The sequence below is a fragment of the Ochlerotatus camptorhynchus genome, unplaced genomic scaffold (genome assembly GCF_037179485.1).
Source record: "Ochlerotatus camptorhynchus isolate MF236.1 unplaced genomic scaffold, CSIRO-AGI_Acam_v1.1 ptg000107l, whole genome shotgun sequence".
In the NCBI taxonomy this organism is placed as follows: domain Eukaryota; kingdom Metazoa; phylum Arthropoda; class Insecta; order Diptera; family Culicidae; genus Ochlerotatus; species Ochlerotatus camptorhynchus.
In genome coordinates this window covers 1139690-1163911 of record NW_027040597.1, presented here as the reverse complement: position 1 = coordinate 1163911, position 24222 = coordinate 1139690, and the positions used below count along the sequence as shown (strand labels likewise).

General features: G+C 40.9%; 2 protein-coding genes across 2 annotated transcripts in view; one reads left to right on the top strand and one right to left on the bottom strand.

Annotated features, from left to right (window-relative positions):
• LOC135699381 (organic cation transporter protein) overlaps positions 1–1807 on the bottom strand; it is a 44083-nt gene extending 42276 nt beyond the window's left edge. The window contains exon 1 of the mRNA XM_065219626.1: positions 1432–1807. Coding sequence (XP_065075698.1) covers positions 1432–1474 — 43 coding nt within the window. The 5' untranslated portion in view covers positions 1475–1807. The remainder of the gene's footprint in view (positions 1–1431) is intronic.
• A 1621-nt stretch (positions 1808–3428) lies between these two features.
• Positions 3429–4217, top strand: LOC135699362 (uncharacterized). The gene is made up of 2 exons (XM_065219603.1): positions 3429–3572; positions 3618–4217. The coding sequence occupies exons 1-2, from the start codon at positions 3429–3431 to the stop codon at positions 4215–4217; spliced, it is 744 nt and encodes a 247-aa protein (XP_065075675.1).
• Positions 4218–24222: the final 20005 nt, after the last annotated feature.

The following is a 24222-nucleotide window of genomic DNA, read 5'->3' as shown; positions in this document are numbered from 1 at the left end:
AGATTGTCATTCCAATTTGGTAAATCGATTGCATTTTATCTTCGAGGTAGTGCAAAATACTAAACCAATTTTAATTGGAAATTTAGTATATGAAACTACATATACACACACTTAGAAATAATTAATTTTACACGTGACGGAATCTATGTTTGACATAAAGGATCAGACGTAAACTAATATGACATGTAAAATTAAGTGCTCCGAGACTGAAATGTTCGTTACTCGTCGAAAAGTACGTTTGATTGAATTGAATTGCGCGTCTGTTATGACTCAATTTTATGTCAAAACTGACGCTCGTATATGTCAGTCTCAGAGCACCTAAATTTACATTATTTTTTCTAAGTGTGCATTTAATATGACTTTACATCAACAGAAACCAATTAAATATAGATATGAAGCCTATCTTAGGTCAAATTATTTGTTTATGTTGTCATGTACTGTTGTGTGGGTCCCATGAATACATTTTGGATTTATTTTACGTGAGCTATATTCCATTTGGTTAATGTTTGCTTAAATTTGACATCGGAGGCGAACCAGCCTAAGGCTGAAAGCCTCCTAAATAAAGCTAAATTAATTAATTAAATTTGACACTTCGAAAATTAATAATAATATTCGGAAATCCCTCTGTTGTTGATCTTCTGACTTTCGAGAAGGATTTGGTCAAATTTGATCCCTGGTCTGTCAGAAATAAGTCTGACTGCAATAGCAGGTTTATTTTCAAATTTGCCTCTGTCAAATTTCAGTGAAAATTCATCAACTGGAACACAGCTCTAGTGTGATAACGCTCCACTTTATGAAGTACAACCTCCATTCTACGGAAGAAAACCATCCAGTGATGTCGTTACTCTCTATTTCACAAACATTATTAATTTTCCCCAATAGTGCAAATTTATCAAAAACAAATGCCATCGGAATAGTTGTCGAGCTTGGAGCCTCTGAGTGATCATTCACGTAGTTCATGCCTAAAAGGTGTACAGTAAGGTTCATTTTGCTCGCATCCACCGTAACACAAGCACATGACAATGCAGCTTCAAATTTGACCAACTGAAATAATTTAAACTTTAGCTGCTTACTTCCCATTGTCAGTGGATGGGTTCAGTTTCTTGCACAACCTTCACAACTGGATCACATAACATCGAAGCCATTACATTTCACAACCCTTTTAGCCCACAACAGTGTTCACACTTCCAACGTCAACCCATTAATTTCACTTTCTAATCACTTGGCCTTTGCGCTCACTTCTTGCAGCAATTATCAATATGCACCACACATACCCCCCCCTCGCTTCGGTACCCAGCTCACGTGGGGTTCCTACTTCACGCAAAGCAATCATTGGAAGAAAAAAAATCCCCTTCAACTGCTAAATAATTCGTAATAAGCCACGCACTCCGTCAACCGTGAAATGATGGATTTTCGATCCAACTCACTTACCCAACATTCCCATCAGCTCCTCCAACGTATGATCGACCGCCATCGTGCTTCAGGTGTCACTCCAGACAGCTCAAGGAACGTGCCAAAATCGTAAAACCCGACGACCTCCAACTGCGCAGTCGTCGTCGGTTCAACTTTCAAACAGAGCTGTCCTTATTTCAATATTTGCACTACCATTCACCGCACTTCCGATCTGGAGTTCCAAAATCCGCACGTCCGATCGCGACGAGTCTCAAGAACGATCTAAGAATCCCGCACGCTGCTAGCTTTTTCCTCAAGTCTATCAAGAAATCCTTCTGGAGCACCGAAACAAGCGACGACGAGTGGGGGGGATTGACGACAGCCCAACCGAACGAACGATCGTATCGAATTGCAAACAGCGAGCCTTGACAACCGCTCGTGCCGAACGATGATGCAGAACTCGCGAAATTTTTACGCCAGGTTTGCCGTCGGGGGGACTTGGATTGGCGCGCTCTTCAAACCATCATCATCATCATCATCATCATCATCCGCTGAGCCACCATCAGTCCGTCAGGAGGCGCGTAATCATTGAATGCGAGAGCACGAGAAATACCAAAGTGAGCGCGTGGGGTTCGCCTGCGGAGTGAGTTGATTGCTCTTGTTTCTCTGAGTCGAACGGAGCTGGGATTTCCACCTGATTGCACTTTTCTTCTGTTGTGACCGAGGTTTGGACTTATTTTTTCTCAGTGATGCATTTTTGTGCACTTTTATCGGTCTTAATTGGTTGTTTGTTTGTTTTTTTGGGCTGAAAAAGGAAAAGAGAAAAATAAAAAGACAATGATGCAGTTGTTACATGAACGAATGTGTGCTACATGCGGAATGCTGTACATGGTTGAATATGGCTGAAAAGAGAGCGAAATAAATCTCGAGCTAAGTACAATGACAGCTTTTTTTCAAGCAATGATGTAGGTAGATAAGAAGGAAACAACATAGTAACTGTTACTTTCACTTTCAACGGTGTTCAGGTGCAAGCTCGTAGAACTGTAATCCATGAAATATTATCAAACTGGAAGATACTTGGTGGCGTCACGCGACAAATTTCAAGATTCTTAAAACTAACGAAGTTTACTAAGTCAACTTAAAAGGATGAATATTAAGAATAAAAGGTTGAACATATTTCGATTGTATCAGTCAGTTCACTTAAAATAAAATGATTTAAGAATCAAGGTTTACCATTTTCTTGGAGACTCATTTTGGAGCAATTGTACGAGGAATACAAAATTATTGACGGTTGTTTTTTCCTTTTCTTTTTTTTCTTTTGACGTAGACTACGTCTTACGGGAAGGTACTGGGTGTAAAATGAAAATCTAAAATTGCGACCGTCACGAAAAGGTGTAAGGTTTTGAACGCTTATAACTTTGTCATTTATAGATGAAAATAAAATCCAAATACAACAATCGATAGGAAATAACTCTCACAATCTGCTACAATAAATGCTTTTATAATTTTCTAAAAAAAATCGTTGAAAATGTACAAATAAAGAGTGGACATTTTATCACTGTTTTCATGAAATTAACGTTCTTCCCAAACCAAGTCGTCATAATCGAGTTCCATTTGGTTGTGCATCGTTTTGCTTGAACCTTTAAAACTATATAAGAGCTCTGCTGTCGTTCCTCCGCTCATGGTCATTGGTTGCTAGACCGTATAGTTCGTTCGTTCGTTCGTTCGCTCCGCTGTCGAGTTTCTTCTTATTCATTTTATTGTTACTTTCACGTCGTGGAAGTGCCATCATCAACAGGCACATTGGCAAGTCTTATTGCAGTTGCCACTAAACAAAGCATGGTACACAAGCGTTCTACTACTCCTGCATCGGAGGGCCCTAGTAAGAATGCCCAAATAAACGCCAGCGCTGCTTCGGATGACGTAGATAACCAGCTGGTACAGAGCAACCAATTCTCGGTCTCGGAGTTGAAAATGGCGGTGGTGACACCGCTGAAATTGCCAAAAAGGAGCGGATTCCCCCGCTATTCACCCCGATGAAGTACGTCGTCAAGCTTAAGGATGAGCTGGCAAAACTCAATTTTTTCCCGCGATTCAATATCTGTAGCGTAGGAAAAAAGATCATGTGCTCCAGCCTACAGCAGTACAAGCCGATCGGTGACCTACTGAAGAACAGTACGGTGGAGTTTTACACCCACGATTTGCCTTCGGTGAAACCATTGTAGGTTGTTTTACGGGGACTGCCGTCGTACGAAGCGGTTACCGTAAAAGATGAACTGGTTAGGCTCAGATTGAAACCAGAGGCACTCCACCTAATGGTCCACTTCACGAAGGGCTCCACCACCCTTCCTGCGCTGAAGATCAACATACGTAACCCGTTTCAGGTCATTATCTACTGGGAATCCTACAAACCACAACACCGTGATGTGACCCAATGCACAAGTTGCCTCTCCTTCGGCCATGGTACGAAGAACTGTCATATGAAACCACGCTGCGACAAGTGTGCTATGGCCCACTCGATGGCGACCTGTGCTCAAGCTGATGATACCGAGCTGAAGTGCGTGAATTGCGGCGGTACTCACCGTGCCACTAGTCGGGACTGCCCCAAGCGAACGAAATACATCAACATCAGGAAGAAGGTGGCTACTAGCAACCAGCCAGGCCGGCATCGAAATAAACGTACACTTCCAGCCATCACGGATGAACAATACCCGGCAAACCAGCCCCGTCGCCTAGTCCCAAATCTCCCACCGCTACCCTTCAACAATCAACGAGCCACCTCCTCAGCTCAGCATCGCCTCATTGCTGCAGCGGCCCTGCCCTGAACTGCCCTGCTTCGTGTTATGTTATGTTCAACGGAGATGGGATGGGCATTGAAGTGTGCACGGGGAATATATTGTATAACGGAGGATTAAAGACAAGTGTTTCATATGCGAAAATATCCCTAACGGAAAGTCCAGAAACAGTCAGAAAAATTACTAATAAGGGTGAGAAAATTGACATTTCAAGGAAGGGAAATGGAGTCAATTGAAGAAATAAGTTACTTCTACTGTATTTTAAATCAATATCAAGGAAAATACACGATAAGTTCACTAAACATCTCAACGTAGTCTACGTCAACCATGCGGTCGTGTCTTGTACACAAACTCACCCATTTTTTCCGCCAGAATCTGTTCCACAAGCAAGTGTCAATCACCAACGCAAGGAAGGCGACTCTACACCTGGACTTACTTACTTACTTAAGGGCTCTGTGCACCACCAGCGCTGCAAAGGGCCAACGTGAAAGACTTCCATCCTGGGCGGCTGCTCGCTTTTGCCTTGACCTGGGTCCAGGTCAGATTCCTATCGACTTGCTTAATTTTCTTATTGAGGCTCCGCCGCCATGAGCCCCTGGGTCTGCCTCTGCTGCGATGTCCTGCCGGATTCCAATCCAGCGCTTGCTTGCAGATTTCGTTTCCGCCCCGTCGAATTTCTGTTGCTATCGGCTTCTGATGACATCGACGATGGATCTCGGCATTCGAGATCCAGTTGTGAGGCCACCAGGCACGAATTATATACCGCAGGCATCGGTTGATGAAGACCTGCAGCTTTTGAGTGTTCTCTGCTGATACACATCACATCTCGCTGGCGTATAACAACACAGATTTCACGTTCGAGTTGAAAATTTGGATTTTGGTGCGTTGACTTATCTGGTTGGATCTCCATACGTTTCGTAAACTCGCAAAGGCAGCCCTAGCCTTCTTGATTCGTGCACCTATGTCGCTCTTGGTCCCGCCGTCCGACGCTATTTGGCTGCCAAGATATTGGAAACTTTCGACCTTCTCCACTGCTTGCCCCGCTACCGTAAAGTTGGAAGGGTTGCCCGTGTTGATATCCAACGATTTGGTCTTGTTGACGTTGATGGTGAGACCCGCCGCAGAGGAGCGTTCGGCTAGGTCATTGAGCTTACTCTGCATATCAGAGCGCCGTTGTGCTAATAGAGCAACATCATCAGCCAAATCGAAGTCGTTGAGATGCTCCATGGTGATAGACTGCCAAAGCAGCCCACGGTTCGGTACACGGTCAATTGCATCTCGTCGATTACGATGAGAAACAGTAGCGGTAATAGTATACATCCTTGTCTCACACAAGATAGGCTAGGGTCGGACAAGGCTCCATTATGCAGAACTCTGCACGTGAAAGCCTCATACTGCGCTTCGATGAGGTTGACGATTTTATCCGGGACTAACTTGCGTCTCAGGGCGCCCCACAGATTCTCGTGATTGAGACGGTCGAAAGCTTTTTCGTAGTCAATGAATACCAAATAAAGGGACTCTTGGAATTCATTGACCTGCTACAGGATGATGCGGAGCGTGACAATATGGTCGACACAAGATCTTCCGGCACGGAATCCTGCCTGCTGCCGTCGGAGAGTCACGTCGATCTTCTCCTGTATCCGATTCAGGATAACTTTGCACAGAACTTTGAGAACAATACACAGTAACATGATGCCTCGCCAATTGTCGCACACAGTCAGATCCCCCTTCTTTGGGACTTCACTAAGATGCCCTGCATCCAGTCGGCCGGAAAAGTCGCGGTGTCCCAGATATTACAGAATAGTTGATGCAACATTTGTGTGGATAGCATGGGGTCAGCTTTGAGCATCTCTGCTGATATGCGATCGACCCCTGGAGCCTTGTTGGATTTCATGCTTCGGATAGCTGCTTCAATCTCCTGCAGTGATGGGGCCTCGGAATTGACGCGAGTGATGCGCCGCACCCTAGGCGGATCATGTCGAGATGTTGATGGCTGGTTGGCCGTCGAAACTTGAAGAAGTTGTTCGAAGTGTTCAAATCAGCATTTCAGCTGGTCAGTGGGGTCGGTAAGCAATTGTCCAGTCGTCTTCACTGGCATCCTCGGGTTCATCCTTGCTCCACTTAGGTGTCGTGAGATATCGTAGAGGAGGCGTATATCGCCAGTGTTTGCGGCTTTCTCCCTTTCGTCGGCCAGGGAGTTCACCCACGCTCGCTTGTCCCGTCTGCAAGAGCGCTTGACTTCCTTCTCTAGAGCCGAGTACCGTTGACGGGCTTCGTTCTTGGCTCCTCTGGTTCTCGCCCGCTCTATCGCGACTTTTGCTTCTCTACGCTCCTCAATCTTCCACCAGGTTTCATCTGTGATCCACTTTTTCCTCTGGGTGCGCAGCTCACCCAAGTTGCTCTCGCTTGTTTCTATAAAGGCATTCTTGATGGCCGTCCATTGTTCTTCTACGCTGCCACCTTCTGGAACGTCCGCAGCTCGAGTCTCAAGTTCTTCAACAAAAGACCTTTTACCGCTGGATCTTCAAGTCAGCGTGTGTTGAACCGCCGCCCGAGTATCTCCTCCCGTCACTGGATCCGCGACATGCGTAGGCGGATTTCGCCGATTAGAAGGTGATGGTCAGACGCGATGTCGGCGCTGCGTTTATTCCGGACATCAAGAAGGCTCCGTCTCCATTTTCGGCTGATTCAGATGTGGTCGATCTGATTTTCGGTATGTCCATAACGGGAAACCCACGTGACTTTGTGCACTGGCCGATGGGGGAAGAGTGAACCTCCCCATGTCGTTATTGCCACACAATTCTGCAAACAGCTCACCGTTCTCGCTCATTTCGCCTAGACCATGGCGTCCCATGACACGCTCATAGTCCGTGTTGTCGGAGCCGATCTTCGCATTGAAGTCGCCAGTGTAGATCTTGATGTCACCCTTTGGAACCTTATCCACGACGGCATTCAGTTGACTGTAAAAATTCTCCTTGTCCTGTAGCTCGGCAGCATCGGTTGGCGCATAACATTGGATTATGTGATAAAACATAAAACAGCCACACATTATATACGATTGTCAAATGTCAGGACTCCAATTTATTCTTGGAAGGAAGGCTCATTTTGAATGACCTTCTTTTTTGGTTTTATTATCTTTGTCCACAGGTACTTCCAAAGTTGTTAAATGAGAGCTTAGAAAGCATGTACCATTTCAGCATTAGTATAATTGTGTGACAAGCACGGTCATACCAACCGGTGGAAACCAACGATTTTAAAATGGCCCAGACAACCAGAAGTCGTATAACAATGTACAGACAGTATCGTAAATTGCTACAGTGTTAGTCAAAATTTCATATAAGAATGGCACACCTAGTATTATGTTTAAGTTAAATCGTATAGAATACCAATTTCCGACCTATACGCGATGACTCATTTTTCCGTCGTACTGTATCACAAATTAAATCGGATTACATCGTAAGACTTTTCAAACTGAATTTGTTATTACAGATTAAATCGTAAATGATGTTAAATCAACTCGTTTAAAATTAAATTAAAATATGCACGTATATGGCCTCCACTTTTGTACGTATAAGCCATTTATTTGTATTCTCTACGAATTGTTTGTTTGTATATATGTTTGTATATCACAAAAACAACTTTGAATATACGTGCAACCTGGTTGTCTCGGGGCTCACTACTTGACTAGCCTATTGGTCCCAAGCAAATCGATTAACTTACCCCATTCTAGTCGACATTCTAGTACTACACTATGTTTGTTTTGATTTGCTATGAAAGTTTGACAGGTAAAATGAGGGGTTCATGGATTATCCTATGTTTCGAAGGGTGCATCGATTAGCTTGGGACCGAAAATAGTAGATACCAGAGCTGAGCCAAAAAGTTGAGCTCGTTTCTTCGGAACCTTCTGGTCTTAGAGTTACCTCTATGGTCATACTCTATTCCCAGGTAAGTCGAGACATTTTTCTACCCGGAAAATTCCTAGACCGAACCGGGAATCGAATCCAACCGCCTCCAGCATGGTTTTGCTTTATAGCTGTGCCATTACCGACTGAGCTAAGGGAGGCCCCATTCAATGACGTGTAGCACAGTATGTAAAATTCAAGTAAATTTCTGTGATATACAGCGCACCAGTGCTGAGATTTGTCATTGTCATTGATATACTTTCGCACGATATTGACAAAATAGTTTTTCACATAGTCACAGACAGACTTGATCCTCAAAAAAACCTTCGTCAAAATCTCAGTCAGTTTTTCGTCAATGACAAAGATTCACCTGGTAACAAAAAGTGTAATTTCAGGCATTCTGAATCACATTTTTGTTATCCAGGCAGTTCAGGGCGCAGATACTTGTGTACTAGAGTGATGCAAAATTTGAAATTTTCGCTCCACAATACTTAAACGATTCCAAATCGGATCCTGACTAACCTCTCAAAATTTAAACCCATTTGGTGAGAAACTGAGATGGCACAAACCATTTGAAGTTTGTATGGGAATTACTATGGTAAAACCAAGATTTTTGTTCATGTCTATCTGATAATTCACCAAATCGGTCTGCTTAAAAAGCTTTCAACTGTACTTGTAGGAAATTTTCCCAGCTACAACTTTGCTCAAGACAACTGTTTGATTAAATGCAAGGATCGAAAGTTATCAATGGTTCAATGCGCTGATGTCTTATGATCATGCTCAATCAACTGCTCAGCAGGTAACATTGGTGTTTCTGGGGCGTTGAATAGGACACAAAAGTCATGGCTACTATGTCACACTGCAAAATACAGTGTTGCCTACAGAGCAGCTGCTTGATCATGTCATAAGTTTACCAATCTCTTAAATAATTAATAACTTTTTCCTGTCTCGTTTTACATAGGAACGATCTTCAGCAAATTTGTAGCTGAGACAATTTTCTATAAGAATGGCTATCGAACTGTTTCGCAGCTCAATATGAAAAAAGACTCGAAGGCAATGAACAAAAAGTTGAGATTTCCCATAGTAATTTACATGTAAACTTCAAATGGCTTGTGCGAAATCTGTTTCTAACCAAATGAGTTGTAACTTTGGGAGGCTAATCAGGACCCGATTTGAAACCATTTAAGCACTGTGGAGCGAAAAAGTCAAATTTTGCATCAGTCTATTGTGCACTTTAACGGCTCCATGTAATTGTGTTGCTCAAGTCATTTAATTTCGTTACAAATTTTGTTAATAACAAAATCTACACATGTTCGTCACTGACAGCATTGTCATTGACAATTGATATGGTTTGCCTTGACGATAACAGTTAGCTCAAATGAGTGACCAAAGCAGAATTGTCAATATCACCGTGTATTGTCGAGATTTTGCAGCACTGTAGCGCACTCGAAAATCAGCAATTCCTTAAACAATTTCGTTCTATATGCTAATTACACTAGTTTACAGCATTTTTGAACTCGGTAAGGTAATGATCATTTCCAATGCAAAATCCTACGCTGAATTCAATGCTGTGGTCAGAAAAAATTAAAGTAGAGCCATTTTTGAGATATACAAAAATTTTGATTTATTAAATTTTGGACAAAAGTACGATTACTAAAATGTCAATATCTTTGGAACTAGTGCACCAATTTTAAATATTTTTTTTATGAAAATGAAGCTTAATAAATTTGCTATCGTTCACTGCAATATTATGTCTTAATTAAAAATTTAATTTTGAAGTCATTTAAAAATTTACAGCATTTTTTTTTATTTTTCCTGCGAATTTTCCATAAAAATCTTGTTTTAATCAACATTTTTAATGGGATAAAAAGATTCAAAAAATCATTCCATAATTTATTCTTAAAGTCCATTCAAAACCGGAGAAAATGAGACTTTAATGGATGAAATCGGTTGGAAATTGTCGAAGTTATGAGCATTTTTGTAAAACACTTAAAAATGTTGCTGAAATACAACAGCTTTAGAGTTCCTTTTCTAGGTGTCGTTGTAAGCATCCAAATCGCATGTAAAGTTTTCATGGGAGATTCTTTTCTCTACATATCAATTTGATTAAGGCATATCAGGATTTAAAACCGAGTTGATACAAAAGAAATTTATTTAGGTTTTATTAAAAATGATTGAGAATCGAATGACTTTGTCTTCGATGTTTTGAACTTGTTTCTCGAATCAGAAACCAACAATAGTCACCCATCATTGCTTCATCCCAAAACCCTTGGTAACGACGTTCCATCATCTTCATTTGTTGGTGAAAACGTTCGCCGTGCTCATCACTCTCGTCACCAAGATTTTCCGGGAAAAAATCCATGTGAGAATGTAGGAAATGTATCTTCAAAGACATATTCACACCTGTGTTCAGTGAAATAAAAGGATTTGAAATTAATTATATGTAACAAACGCAATATTTTTGATTTATACCTATTTTCTCATAATTTTTGAGCAATTCATCGACGGCTTCCTCATAATCTGGGCTTCTGAAATTTCCTAAAAAGGTTGTGACAACACGCTGGAACGATTTCCACGCTTCTTCCTCATCTGGTGTCAAAACTGTATTGAATGCGGAATCATTGAGCAGTTTTTTGATCTGTGGGCCAACAAATACACCTTCCTTTATCTTTGCGTCAGATAAATTTGGAAATACTGATTTCAAGTACTGGAATGCCGGCCCTTCTTTTTGCAACGCTTTGACGAAATTTTTGAATAGCCCAAGTTTTATATGTAGTGGTGGAAGTATTATGCGTTCTTTTACCACAAGAGGATAATTTTTAACGTTGTCTTTACCAATTGTGAAATTATCCCGTTTTGGCCAATCTTTTCGGACGTAGTGTTCCTTACGAGCTCGACTGTCCCATTTACACAAAAAAACACATATATTTTGTGTATCCCTGTTGCAATCCAGTCAACATGGCAACCACTTTAAGATCGGAACAAATTTTCCAATTGTGTTGATTGTAATTTATCAAATTGAGCAATAGAGCCATTGATTCATACGTTTCCTTCATATTAACGGCATGAGCTAATGGAATAGAAGGTTTCTCATTCCCTTGATGCAGTAAAACGGCTTTCAAGCTCAACTTGCTGCTATCGATGAATAAACGCCATTCAGCTGGATCATATGGCTCACCAAACTCTTCAAACAAGCCGTTTACGTCATGACAAAAACATGCCTTGTCCTTTGTAGAATAATATTTGTCAAATTTCTTGTGACGATTCCTGTGACAAGAAATTTTGACCTCCTTGCTCAGCATGTTGTGTTCTTTCAAGCGTGATGCCAGCAATTCGGATTTCTCCTTCGATAAGTCGAGATCACCAAATCATTAAATTCGGATTGTGTAAACAGTTTTGGGTTTCTTTCCAATTCCACCTCGAAGTCTTCCTCGCATTCCTCCTTGAATTCCTCCTCACTTTTTGTAACGGTCGATTCAACAGAGGGCACTCGTTTCCGCTTTGGATAAACAGGATACGGGACCGAACTTGAATGTGGAACAGGTTTTGTCATAGAAGCCACTTGTGGATACTCAACTGTTTTGTGACGTCTTTGTTGCTTAACTTTTGTCAAGCAAAAATAACAATCCGTTGCATGACAAAACGGTCGACGCCATATCCCTAGCAGCACACTTGTCATTTAACAGTTGTGGTTACTTGTATACACCTTTTTTTCAGTCACAATCAAGTTGAAGCAACCTATTTTGATAGATGTGTGTTGCTTGGGATGGTGGGCATGTCAAAGGACAAATAGCGACTGACAGATAACAAATAAGTGAGTTAGTAAGTAAGACATTAACACTTATCAAAAATAGATGAAGTAAGATAATGTCGATCAGGAAAGAACAAAGCACTACCATGCTGTACATAAATTGTTTATATGAAAGTTATTCAAAAAATCAATTTACCTTGCGCCTGACATCCACCTAGCCAAGCACGTTTTGCACGAACTACATAATACTTTTGGAATCCACGGTTCGTCAAAGTCTCCAGGATCAATTTTAAAATAAAGCCTGTATGCAGTTTGCAACGAAGCAGTGAAATTGACCGATTTTGTAAATATATAGTTGCCACACGCGTAACAAAACTTTTGAGGATCATTTTTACACTTGAATTCACGTTTTGTCGTATACATCGTTAAGCAATGCTAAAGAAAGAAAGCTGTCAAATTGAGTTGGTTGCGTTAGGTTCTCGCCGAGCGGTCTCACAAACACTAGCGTAAATTATATTGTTGAAAATATCCCATTTAATTTTGCGTGACAGCTGGTAGTGTTAGTGAAATGCACCGTATGCGTACACGTCCGCAGAAAGGCTTACTGGAAGTGGTGCATGAACCTAGGAGCGGGACAACGGCCAATCATGGAACATTCAATTTCCATGATTTTACAAAAAAAATCATAACTTCGACAATTTCCAACCGATTTCATCCATTAAAGGCTCATTTTCTCCAGTTTTTAATGGACTTTAAGAATAAATTATGGAATGATTTTTTTAATATTTTTATCCCATTAAAAATGTTGATTAAAACAAGATTTTTATGGAAAATTAGCAGGAAAAATAAAAAAAAATGCTGTAAATTTTTAAATTACTTCAAAATTAAATTTTTAATTAAGACATAATATTCAAGTGAACGATAGCAAATTTATTTAGCTTCACTTTCATAAAAAAGATTTAAAATTGGTGCACTAGTTCCAAAGATATTGACATTTTAGTAATCGTACTTTTGTCCAAAATTCAAAAAATTAAATTTTTTGTATATCTTGAAAATGGCTCTACTTTAATTTTTTCTGACCACGGCATTGAATTCAGCGTAGGATTTTGCATTAGAAACGTTGGTCAACCACTAAAGTTCACACTTTTTATGTTGTTTTGTAAACTAGTGTTATAGCTCAGTATTACACGAGGTGAGATTTTACGCGATGGTTAAAATTCAGAACTTCTGCTATGTGGATAATATTTTATGGGTCTGGTTTATCCTAACTTTATTAGTCCCAGCACGTTGACTTTTTTAGACATTCCTTGACTCTAGTAAATTAAATATATTAGCTGGGGATTTTAATATTAATTGACGTGGCAACTATAATTCGAATCATTTGAAGTGTTTAACTCATTTTTTTTTAACTAAAAACAAACGGTAGATGAGTATACGCTTATTTCCAGGCACAGTAGAACAATAGAGGTAACTCTAAGACTAGAAGGCCCCGAAGAAGAGTGCTCAACTTTTTGGCTCAGCTCTGGTACACTCTTCGGGCCCAAGCTAATCGATGCACCCCTCGAAACATAGGGAAATCCACGAACCCCTCATTTTATCTGTCAAACTTTCATAGCGAATCAAAACAAACATAGTGTAGTACTAGAATTTTGACAAGAATGGGGTTCGTTAATCGATTTGCTTGGGACCAAGTAGTTACCCAATTTAAAATCGTTAGCTTCCACCGGTAGGTAGAACTTTAATTGACTACGTTTATTCCAATGTCGATTCTATTTGTTCAGTTACGGATACTGATTTGAGAATAATCGATCATGAAACATTAGTGATTAATGTTTTAGAGAAATACAATAATAACGATGACTAAGTAAAATTGAAGTGCTGGAGGAAATATTTGAAACAGGCTGTTTCGAATCTTGTTGAGAGAAGCGTGAATCTTTCATTAGCGGTCGGTAATTTAGATGAATCTTCAGCTGTTCTAACTAACGCTTTGAAAACGTGTACCTATCAATTAGTTAAGCAAAGGTTTGTTTCTTTGAAAAACTCGAGCAGTTGGTACAATTTGGATCTTTTGCAGCTTAAACGTAAAGGGTGTACCGTCTAAAATCCGCACACACTCAAATTGCTCTAACTTTTGATTCGTTGGGTAAAATTAATTTAAATTGTGCGTAGACATAGTTTAATGTGAATTGTTTAGATTCTGTCAGTTGATTTCATCAGGTGCACAAAAGTTTTCAAAATGGCGACGAAAGAACAGTGCGTGCGCGAAAAAGTTTGGCACGAGTACTTTGAGAATAAGGATCTGTAACATCGTGCCATCGGAAAAAAAAAGTTGGGAATCGTGAATTCCATGGTGTCTGGTATCATAAAACGGTTCCAAGAACGTCTTAATGTTGATCGGAAGCGAAGATCCGGAAAAAAGCCGTCAGGTCAACGAGAACGATCACAAACGCGTGGTTGAGGCCTTTAAACGAAAACCGACCGCCTCAATTCGAGATGTGGCTAAAAAGTTGCATGTGAGCAAGACTTTCGTGCAGAATACCAAAACTCGAGCTAGACTACGTACGTTTAAGGTTCAGAAGTCCCCAAACCGTGACGAGAAACAGAATATGGCTGCAAAAATCATGCCCGGAAGTTGTACGACCAGAAGTTAACGAAACCACACTGCTGCGTAATGGCAGTGCTATGCATTATCAAAACGGTTATTGTACCTTGACGGTCGTCCTCGCATAACCGTCACATCTCAAAAATGACGGTCAAATAGCATATCACTTAGAAACACCTCTACCTCACTAGACCGCCTTCATAAAAGCCATCCATGACAGTTAGATTAAGTAACAAGGAGAGAGTAGCAAAATCATTCACTCACTGATCATCTCTGTTGGGCATTTATAAGTGGGAAGTGAGAATAATGCTCCCTCATTTCCCTGTTCTTGCTAAAAGTTGTTAAGTTCAGAACATACGAAACATTTTGAAGAAAACGTTGGATTTTCATTTTCCTTGTAACAAATAATATGAGCACCAATGCTACCGACGCCAGGGAAGCAGCTCCCACACCTGGACCCTAGCTATCGATCCATCAACTCATGAACCGGGGACCAATGGATTTACTTCCCTTCCGACGGTGCCAACTGGGATTGAACCCAGGCCTGCTGGGGTGAGAGGTAATCACGCTTTCCACTACACCACTGGCGCCGCTTCAGGTTGGAACTGAATAATAAACGAATTCGCTATTAATTTTAGCGAAGATTTACTGAAATACATTGCGTTTCCTTACGGACTTCAAAGTAACGATTTGAAGTTATCTTTAATGATGGATACCAATGGTTGCTTTTATTGCTAGCCCCAATTTTAATATTTAGAGGGGAATTCCTATTTACGCAAGTATTTTTATTGGTTTTGCTTTTTACGGATCCCTTGATACTTGGGCTTCGGTAATGTGGATACGATATGCGGTCAGCATCCTTATTCTTGGAGCTCAAGCGTCACGGTATCTGGAAAAATTAATAACTGCAAAATCTCCATCCATGAATAAGCGTTCGTGACTGCAGGTAGTACGTGTTCATGCAGATATGAATTCTCGCAATAATAATTACTGGTTATGATACGATTGTATAACGCAGACTTTTCCTTGATACATAACAGCTATCGCCTCATCCGTGATTTTGGAAGAGGAATGACCGTCATAACCGTATTTATGCTCCAAATGAGATGACGGTCAATTTATATGTCTGTTTATTTTTCCTCGGTGATATAATGGTACCACATGACAGATGTTAGTGATATTGCGAATGAGTGAGAAAAGCAAAACAACGATATCTCACGGTTGTTGTGTCATACTAGTGAGAAGTTTTACGGAGAGAGGGTTCTCAGATGTTTTGATTGTTAACCGTAGGAATCTCCTGATGGTCCTTCTCCTGAAGGCTCACGACGGTCCGACGATAGCACCGAGCACGGAGTCTTCATACACAACTATAGGAACCTAACAATTCTAACGTACCGCAACTATAGGAGAGTTTACCCTATCCTAATCAATCAATAGCACTTCAAAATCAAAAAATTCGTCCGTTTCACTGCAGCTTTGTGAGGAATAAAGAAAGCGAAACGGCCCTTCAATACTTAGGTAGGGCTTTGATCTAATTTTGTGCCTACTAAGCACAACCTTCCCTTTGTCTCTATTTTTCGAGTGTATTTTTTTTTTCACAAAATGGTATATTTTTACTGCAGATGTTTTCTAAATGTACTTACCTTTTAATACGAACATTAAGATTTGATAAAAATAAACAAATTGTTGAGATATTTTTAAAAATCTACCACTGCTTCTTGACCCGAAACTCGGTCTACGGATTCTAAATTAGGTCTAATGCATAGAAACGTCTCAACGGTGAAGCAGCAGAAAACGAAGGTGGCACGGCAACAGGCCTTGGAGCACGCGCAAAGACGACAGGCTACCGGCCCCTGATCTTCAAGAAGTTGAGGAGGAGATCGGTCGGCTGAAGAACAACAAAGCAACTGGTGTAGATCAACTACCAAGTGAGCTATTGAAATACGGTGGTGAAGCACTGGCTAGAGCGCTGCACTGGGTAATTGCCAAGATTTGGGAGGAGGAGATATTACCGGAGGAGTGGATGGAAGGTGTCGTATGCCCAATCTACAAAAATACCGCTCGATCACACTGCTGAGCGCCGCCTACAAGGTACTCTCGCAAATTATATGCCGCCGCCTGTCACTATTTGCAAGAGAGTTCGTGGGGCAATACTAGGTGGGATTCAAGGGTGCCCGCGCTGCCACGAACCAAATTTTCGCGATTCGGCAGGTTCTGCAGAAATGCCGCGAATACAACGTGCCCACACATCATTTGTTCATCGATTTCAAATCCGCATACGACACAATCGATCGAGATCAGCTATGGCAGATTATGCACGAGTACGAATTTCCGGACAAACTGACGCGATTGGTCAAGGCGACGATGGATCGAGTGATGTGCGCTGTTCGAGTATCGAGGACACTCTCGAGTCCCTTTGAATCTCGAAGGGGGTTACGGCAAGGTGATGGACTTTCGTGTCTGCTGTTCAACATCGCGTTAGAAGGTGTGATCAGAAGAGCTGGGATAGACACGAGTGGCACGATATTCAGGAAGTCCATCCAGCTCCTTGGCTTCGCCGATAACATTCACATTATGGCACGGAACTTTGAGATGATGGTGGAAACGTACATCAGACTGAAGGCTGAAGCTATGCGGATTGGACTTGTCATCAACGCATCGAAGACAAAATACATGAAAGGAAGAGGTTCTAGGGAAGACAATGTTAGCCTCCCACCCCGAGTTCAGATTGACGGTGACGAAATCGAGGTGGTCGATGAGTTCGTGTATTTGGGCTCACTGGTGACCGCCGAAAATGATACCAGCAGAGAAATTCAAAGACGCATTATGGCAGGGAACCGTGCCTTCTTTGGACTCCGGAGGACGCTCCGGTCGAATAAAATTCGCCGTCGCACGAAGTTGACTGTCTACAAGACGCTGATTAGACCGGTGGTCCTCTACGGCCACGAGACCTGGACTATGCTCGTGGAGGACCAACGCGCCCTTGGTGTTTTCGAACGAAAGGTGTTGCGTACCATCTACGGTGGAGTGCAGATGGATGACGGAACGTGGAGGAGGCGAATGAACCACGAATTGCACCAGCTGCTGGGAGAACCATCCATCGTCCACATTGCAAAAATTGGGCGACTACGGGGGGCTGGGCACGTCGTAAGAATGCCGCACGATGACCCAGTGAAAATGGTACGAGGCTGGCGAACTGTGGCCATGGATCTAGTAGAGTGGAGACGACTTCTTCGGACAGCAGAGGACAACAAGGCCTTAGCCTGATTGGTAAGGTAAGGTAAGCATAGAAACGCCATTCAAACGCTATTGAAGATACAAAATAATTCGATCAGAGGACTTCTTTTGTTTCTGAAAAAAAATTGGTGTAAACATTCATATCACGCGTTCTTATTGACTTAGTTCGGTAGCTTTTGAACTAAAGAATCATACCAAATGCATAATTGGCTAGTTAACTCTGATGTTTTCTGCTCAAAATGGGCGATTAGACCGAAGTAGTGCTCTGCCCTACTCTGTAGTTTTTCGGTCTGAATACTTCAAAATCGGCTAAGCTACACTCAAAATTATCCTCACATCAATGCTACGTGAAAACACACATTGATTTTTTCCATTGCATTTTTCACGTAAGAATTACGTAATTCTCATATGGAAACCAGGGCGTCACAATATCAGCTTCAATCGACCAAATCGATGCGAAGCTTTCTTTTTCTGTTAAATTCGAACAGCTTCGCAGCATTCTAGAACCTCAGTCGGCGTGCACAAACAAATGTTCAATCGCTTGTCTCTCTTTCTCCCGTCGCTCCATTGGTCTTCCTTTCAAGCTTCGGTGAAACGGATGAGCGAAAGAGCGCTCGACTTTGATAGTTTTCTCTTTCATGAAACACATCACAGAGGTTTCATGACGTATATGACGGAAAATGAAATAACATATTTAAAGCATTTCTCACATAAAAACACTTGAAGATTACACGTAATACCTATGTTTAATTTATCTTCCATCCACATTTTTTTTTTCCTTTGGTTTGTTTTTTCCGTCGATCTTGTTTTCCGTGCTGAGCACCAATGCTACCGACGTGCCAGGAAGGCAGCTCCCACACCTGGACCCTACCTATCGACCCATCAACTCATGAACCGGGGACCAACGGCTTTACTTCCCATCCGAAGGAAGGCGTGATCAGAGATGTTATGCCTCAGAACATCCCGGCGGCGCCGACTGGGATTGAACCCAGGCCTGCTGGGGTGAGAGGTAATCACGCTTACCACTACACCACCGGCACCGTTTCCATCCACATATTCATCTAAAAAAAATAACGATAACGGGACATAACGCATTTTAAACAAATTGAAAGAGCGGTGATAGAGTGTTCGTGAAAGGGCATTGAAAGCCATAATGAGGTTTCGTTTAACTAGAAAATCGACATTACTTACATTGAAAGCGATGAGCAAAGCAACGACGAGAAGATCCACGGCCAGCGTTTCCTTCTAAGCGTGCTTCTTTTTCATTATCATTTCTTGCTGATAGTCTAGCTAGGCGTTATAGAAATGAAGCGTTGAACACGTTTGTGTGAGAGAAACAAAAGTGGAGTTCATTTTTGAGCTTCGAAAATGTAGAGCCTTGATGGAGACACTCAATTCAGTGAACTTCAACGGCACTGGATCACCAAGTAGAAGTTACGTGATTATTCCGATAAAATTCATGGTGATTCCAATTAATTGTTTAATTCCAATTCGATTGATCGGTGAAAACCAGTATTCACGGCAGGATTGGACGATCTTGGATCGATTTTTGGAAGATCGATCTTTTTCATCCCGATTTTCGATTTTTCGAATCGATTCTTTGTCCACGAAAAGATCAAAAAAATTGATAGATGTTCAATTGTTTAAGTTCATTTACATAGAAAAAATGATTTACTCTCCTCCCAGACTTCGTGGTAAATTTAACGTTAGCATCAGCATCGCTCCCTATGTTGCTGAATTACATTATTTCGATGTTTGTACTACCTCCCTCCTGGGCTCATTGCTCCTTGTCGTCACATTTTGTCCACACGGAGAAACAGAATGATACACTTTGATTGATTAATCATTAGGGATTCAAAACTACACAAAAATAGTTCGAATTTATTCATCATTATGAGCTGTCCCGTTTTTCTCGAAAATTATTCAACTTGGATCATTAATGTATCATTCTGTTTGTCCGTGTACTTTGTTCTCAACCTAATTGAACTGACACACACATTGACCGTGAGCAAGTGTGACGTTCATTTCCTCTTTGTTTTCGTTTGCTCGTTGCTTTACTCGCATTTTATTCAAAAACAAATTTCTGGCCGGTGGTTTAATTGAATATTATAAATGAAAGAATTTCTTGGGATACCAACGTAAACAAGCGTACTAAAAAAAATCAAAAGATCGATCTACCAAACATCGATTCTTTGGTACCGATTTAATCAGTGTATCGATTCTAGAGTCAAATATAAGATCGATCCGCCAAGATCGATCTTTTTCTGAAGATCGCCCAATCCCACTTCACGGTACAACATGTTTGTAAAGTACACGAATGTTTGAAAATGTTAGTTGGAAAGCTTTTTATTTTAAATTTGATGTTCTTTGATTATATCAAGTCGAAAAAAAATTTGGACTATGTTTTGGATATTTTTCCAAAAACTTCAGAATGTTAAAAAACCATAACTCTTTTGTCAATTTTTTTCCTTCATGACCTATAGTGCAATAGATGGCAATTTTTATCCCCTAAAACATATAAAAAAATAAAAATTTAAAAAAAAATAGAGAAAACATATTTTTAAGCTTTTATTTTTATATGATGTATTTTTTTAGAGTGTGCATATTTTTTTCAAATAGTTCCAGCTAATACCTACAACATTTCCCAAGAGATCAAACCGATCGAACGTACCATTTTCGAGTAACAGTTTTCTGAAGATGAGTTTAATATTTTCTATGGGGCCTTTTCAAAAACAAGGCTTGGTTAAAAAATTCGATTTGAAGATAAAAAATGGCACTTTTTTACAAAAGAAAAGTTTTTGCATATTTTCATCCAAATAAAAAAATACATACAATATTTATTTCAACCTCATGTTGTTGAGAAATTTTGAAGGGAGGAAGGGTAACAACGTAAAAAATTATCATTTGTGAGGATCAATCACATTTCGGTAAAATCTTCAGCCCATATACTGCATGTTTTAAGTGCATTTTCTTCATCTGCATTATTTGGATCAGCAATCACAAGAATATAATAGAAAGAAAAAAAAAACGTAGAAAGGAGGCAGGAAAAATTCGCTGATGCACCAGCACAATCATCATCCGCGTGCTTTCAGGTTAGCACTAGTGGTATGTAACCGTCATGTTTCGTTTCGCACAGAGAAGACTTTGAATGAACGGTAGCAATAGCCAGAGGAGAAACACTCTCCAGAGCAGTGTTACTCAATGTTTTGTTATGTTCCATGGTCTAGTTGTTTTTTTCTTCTTCTGTGGATCATGATGAGGGGGTGTCCCCGTATTGCATACACGTCATGGATTACGTGCTCGAATCAGCTGTCATTCGTTGCGCTTCGCTCCGATCTACACAATCGACGCGATTTGTGAATATCGGTGTCTGTGGGTTATTCTTCTGCCATAATTGTCCGATTTCGTACGTTTGCGGAATTTTAAAATAAGACACCACTCTCGTTGAAGATTGATGGCAAGAGAGATGGAGACAGTGGAGATGGCTCTCCGTGTTTGTGAGACGTAATTTCAAACAGCAAAAGGAATGAAAATTCGGTCATTAAACGGTTTGTTTTGAGATGTGAATATTTTTATCCTGTTTGGCTCGTGAGAAAAATATTCATTGGAAGGTAGAAATAAAGCAATGCGAATGGAGGGGGCGTACGTGAGTTTTATCTCGTGCCGAGATTGCGATTATCCCAAGAATGGCAGTGGTCGCTCACATTAAGTGAAATGTGTACTTAATTTGCTGTTGTTGCTGTCCATGTGGCTAAAGCTATGAAGTATAAGTTATTGTCTATTGCGCATCTGTTTGAAAATGTTTGACCGTGACCATGATGCGAAGGTGCAGTCGAACTGCAGCAAAGACTAAGTAGATCAATATATCATGTTATTTTTTTTTTTATTTTTAGACCTCTCAACTGTGCTCAACTCTTAAAATCTCAAAGTAGGGGAGTTAAGGCCTGTACTCGAGAAAAATGCACCAGACAAAAGTGTTCGCCAAAAATTTATTTTAAGTCGGATTTTTTTTGAAACTTTCAGGGAATGAACTAATACATATGGATTATGTTTCGGCATAATTACTTTATTCAATTTCCATTCCATCGCTGAAAGCCCGCACCTTTCCCTTAAGACCTCTCATTACATTTTGTACAATGGTGGAGCCGACCTTTTTGGTCTTTTTCATCCATTCTTTCTTCAACTCCAGCTCGTTCTTAAACACCTTGGACGATTTTCGAACTTTGGCCTTCATTATGGCCCAAAATCTTTCCACCGGACGAATCTCTGGTGAATTTGGGGGGTTGGCGGTTTTTGGTACAAAAACAACGTTATTGTCTCTGTACCAATCCAACGTCGACCGCGCGTAATGGCATGATGCCAGGTCCGGCCAAAATAATGTCTTGCCTCCGTGGGACTGCAGGAAGAACAACAGACGCTTCTGGAGGCACTCGGTGCGGTAAATTTCGCTGTTGATGGTACCCATTGTGATGTACGGTTTACTCAGTTTACCACAGTGGCATATGGCCTGCCAGAGCAAGTATTTTTTGGCGAATTTGTCCACATTCTTCTTCCTTATGTCTTCTGGAACATCAAACCGTGATTTGGCAACGTAGAACTCCAGCCCCGGTATCTGCTTTGCGTCTGCCTTGATGTAGGTCCATAACCACACACATCAGTTTCGTTAACAACTCTCGATACAGCTTCCTTGCGCGGGATTTGGCCGCCGTGTTTTGTTGATCACGCCGGTTCGGTGCCTTCCGGACCTTGAATACACAAAGCCCAGCTCGTTTCATGGTTTGCTGAACGAACCAGGCGGAACACTTTCCCTTCAGAGCCGCGGCGCGAATCGAAAGGTTCGAATTACGCTTGAAATAATCCAACATCTTCAGGGCCTTCACAGGGTCAGCTGGCTTCGATTTTCTTAACTTAAACGATTTTAAAACCCGAGACACAGTTGTATGGGTGATTCCCAGTTGTCTTCCGATCCATCTCATAGTCGCAGTAGGATTTCCCATGACGACGCGCAAAATTCTCCGGCAATTTTCTTCTTGTTTCGATGACATATCAATAACCACTGAACCGATTGTTATGAAATTTTGCACATGTAAACAATTCACTCCAAACTAGTTATACCCAGATTTTCATCAATTTTTATCCACGGATAAAAAAGTTACACACGGATAAAAATGGTACTTTTTTTTCGAGTACAAGCCTTAATACTTACAATAGGAGCTCTTATATTGACCTACGCATTTAAAGAATGGGCCCATTGATAAAAATATCCTGTTCTTCAATTTTCTGGACAATATAATAGGATATTTATGGATGCTAGTGACCAATTGTCATTGGAAATATGTAAGGGCCCAATATTAAGAGCACACTAGGGGCCTCTCTTAGCTAAGTCGGTAAAGGCACAGCTACAAAACAAGACCATGCTGGATGTGGCTGGGTTCAATTGGTCTAGCCTAGATTTTTTTCGGGCTAGAAAATTTATCAACTTCTCTGGGCATTAATTAATAACTTCATATCAAACATATGGCAGATCAGATGTCCTTCCACTGCAAAATGGTCCCAAAGGCGTATTTAAGAAGACAACAAATTAAATCGTTAGTTTTAGGATAAAGGAGTCGTCGGGAAAGCTTTCATATGGGGGAAATGGACGTCATGTCGGCCTAAATGCCCTCAATTTGGGCCCATACATAAATTTAGCAATCGACTAAATTTTTAATAGCGACCAAAAATATCCATTAGTACCGTACCAATGACGCGTTCATCTAGATAAAATTGATAAATAGCAGATTTTTAGCGATGGGCCCAATCTTAAATCCATAAGCCAACATTAGAGTCATTTCCCCTATTTTTTTGTTTTTTTTTTTATTTATGTGAAATTAGGGTATTCCCTATGGTTATTGAGTTCAAAATATCCAAGCGAAGCCAACTATGCCTATTTCCACAATAAAAGCTAGAATATATCCAATCCACATGTCTGACACGGTTATGTATCAGTGCAAATCTAGATAAAGCTGGATTTAGGGCGTAACAGCTTTTGTAAACTATGACTTCTCTATGGAAGGGTTGTATACTAGATACTACCGCAGGGTTGGCGTTGGATAACGTCTGTTTTGTGTTGTACTTAATTGTGTATATTATATTTTAGGAATATTCCTTAATAACTCTTTTGCGAAAGTTTGGTGGCCCTGAAAAGGGCCGTTTTGTTGGGCTGATGTTGTTGGGTTTACTCTACTCTGTCGCCCTGGAGGAGCTTTGGAATGATGTTGGTAGTTCGAAGACAGACAGCATCTCCCCTTCCAGCGTTCCCACACCTCAGTATAGTCCCCAATTTTAAGTGCAACTGTGATATTCTGGAAAGAAATTGCCTTATCAATTAACTCTTTGTCGAATTATTGGTGGCCCTGAAAAGGGCCGTTTTGGTTGTGGTTTTGGTTTTGGAATGATGGTTATGCCGAGCATGGATACCGGATGGCGATGACGGTTTGCATGCCGGGCACTTTGCTTCAACCACGAGTGCGGTGAACTCCGGGTAAATATTATTACCAATCA

Excerpts from the sequence above, each read along its gene's own strand:
- LOC135699362 (XM_065219603.1), top strand. The coding sequence starts at position 3,429 with ATGAAGTACGTCGTCAAGCTTAAGGATGAGCTGGCAAAACTCAATTTT. Across the intron at positions 3,573-3,617 it reads ACCTACTGAAGAACAGTACG|GTTGTTTTACGGGGACTGCC; the intron begins GTGGAGTTTTAC and ends AAACCATTGTAG.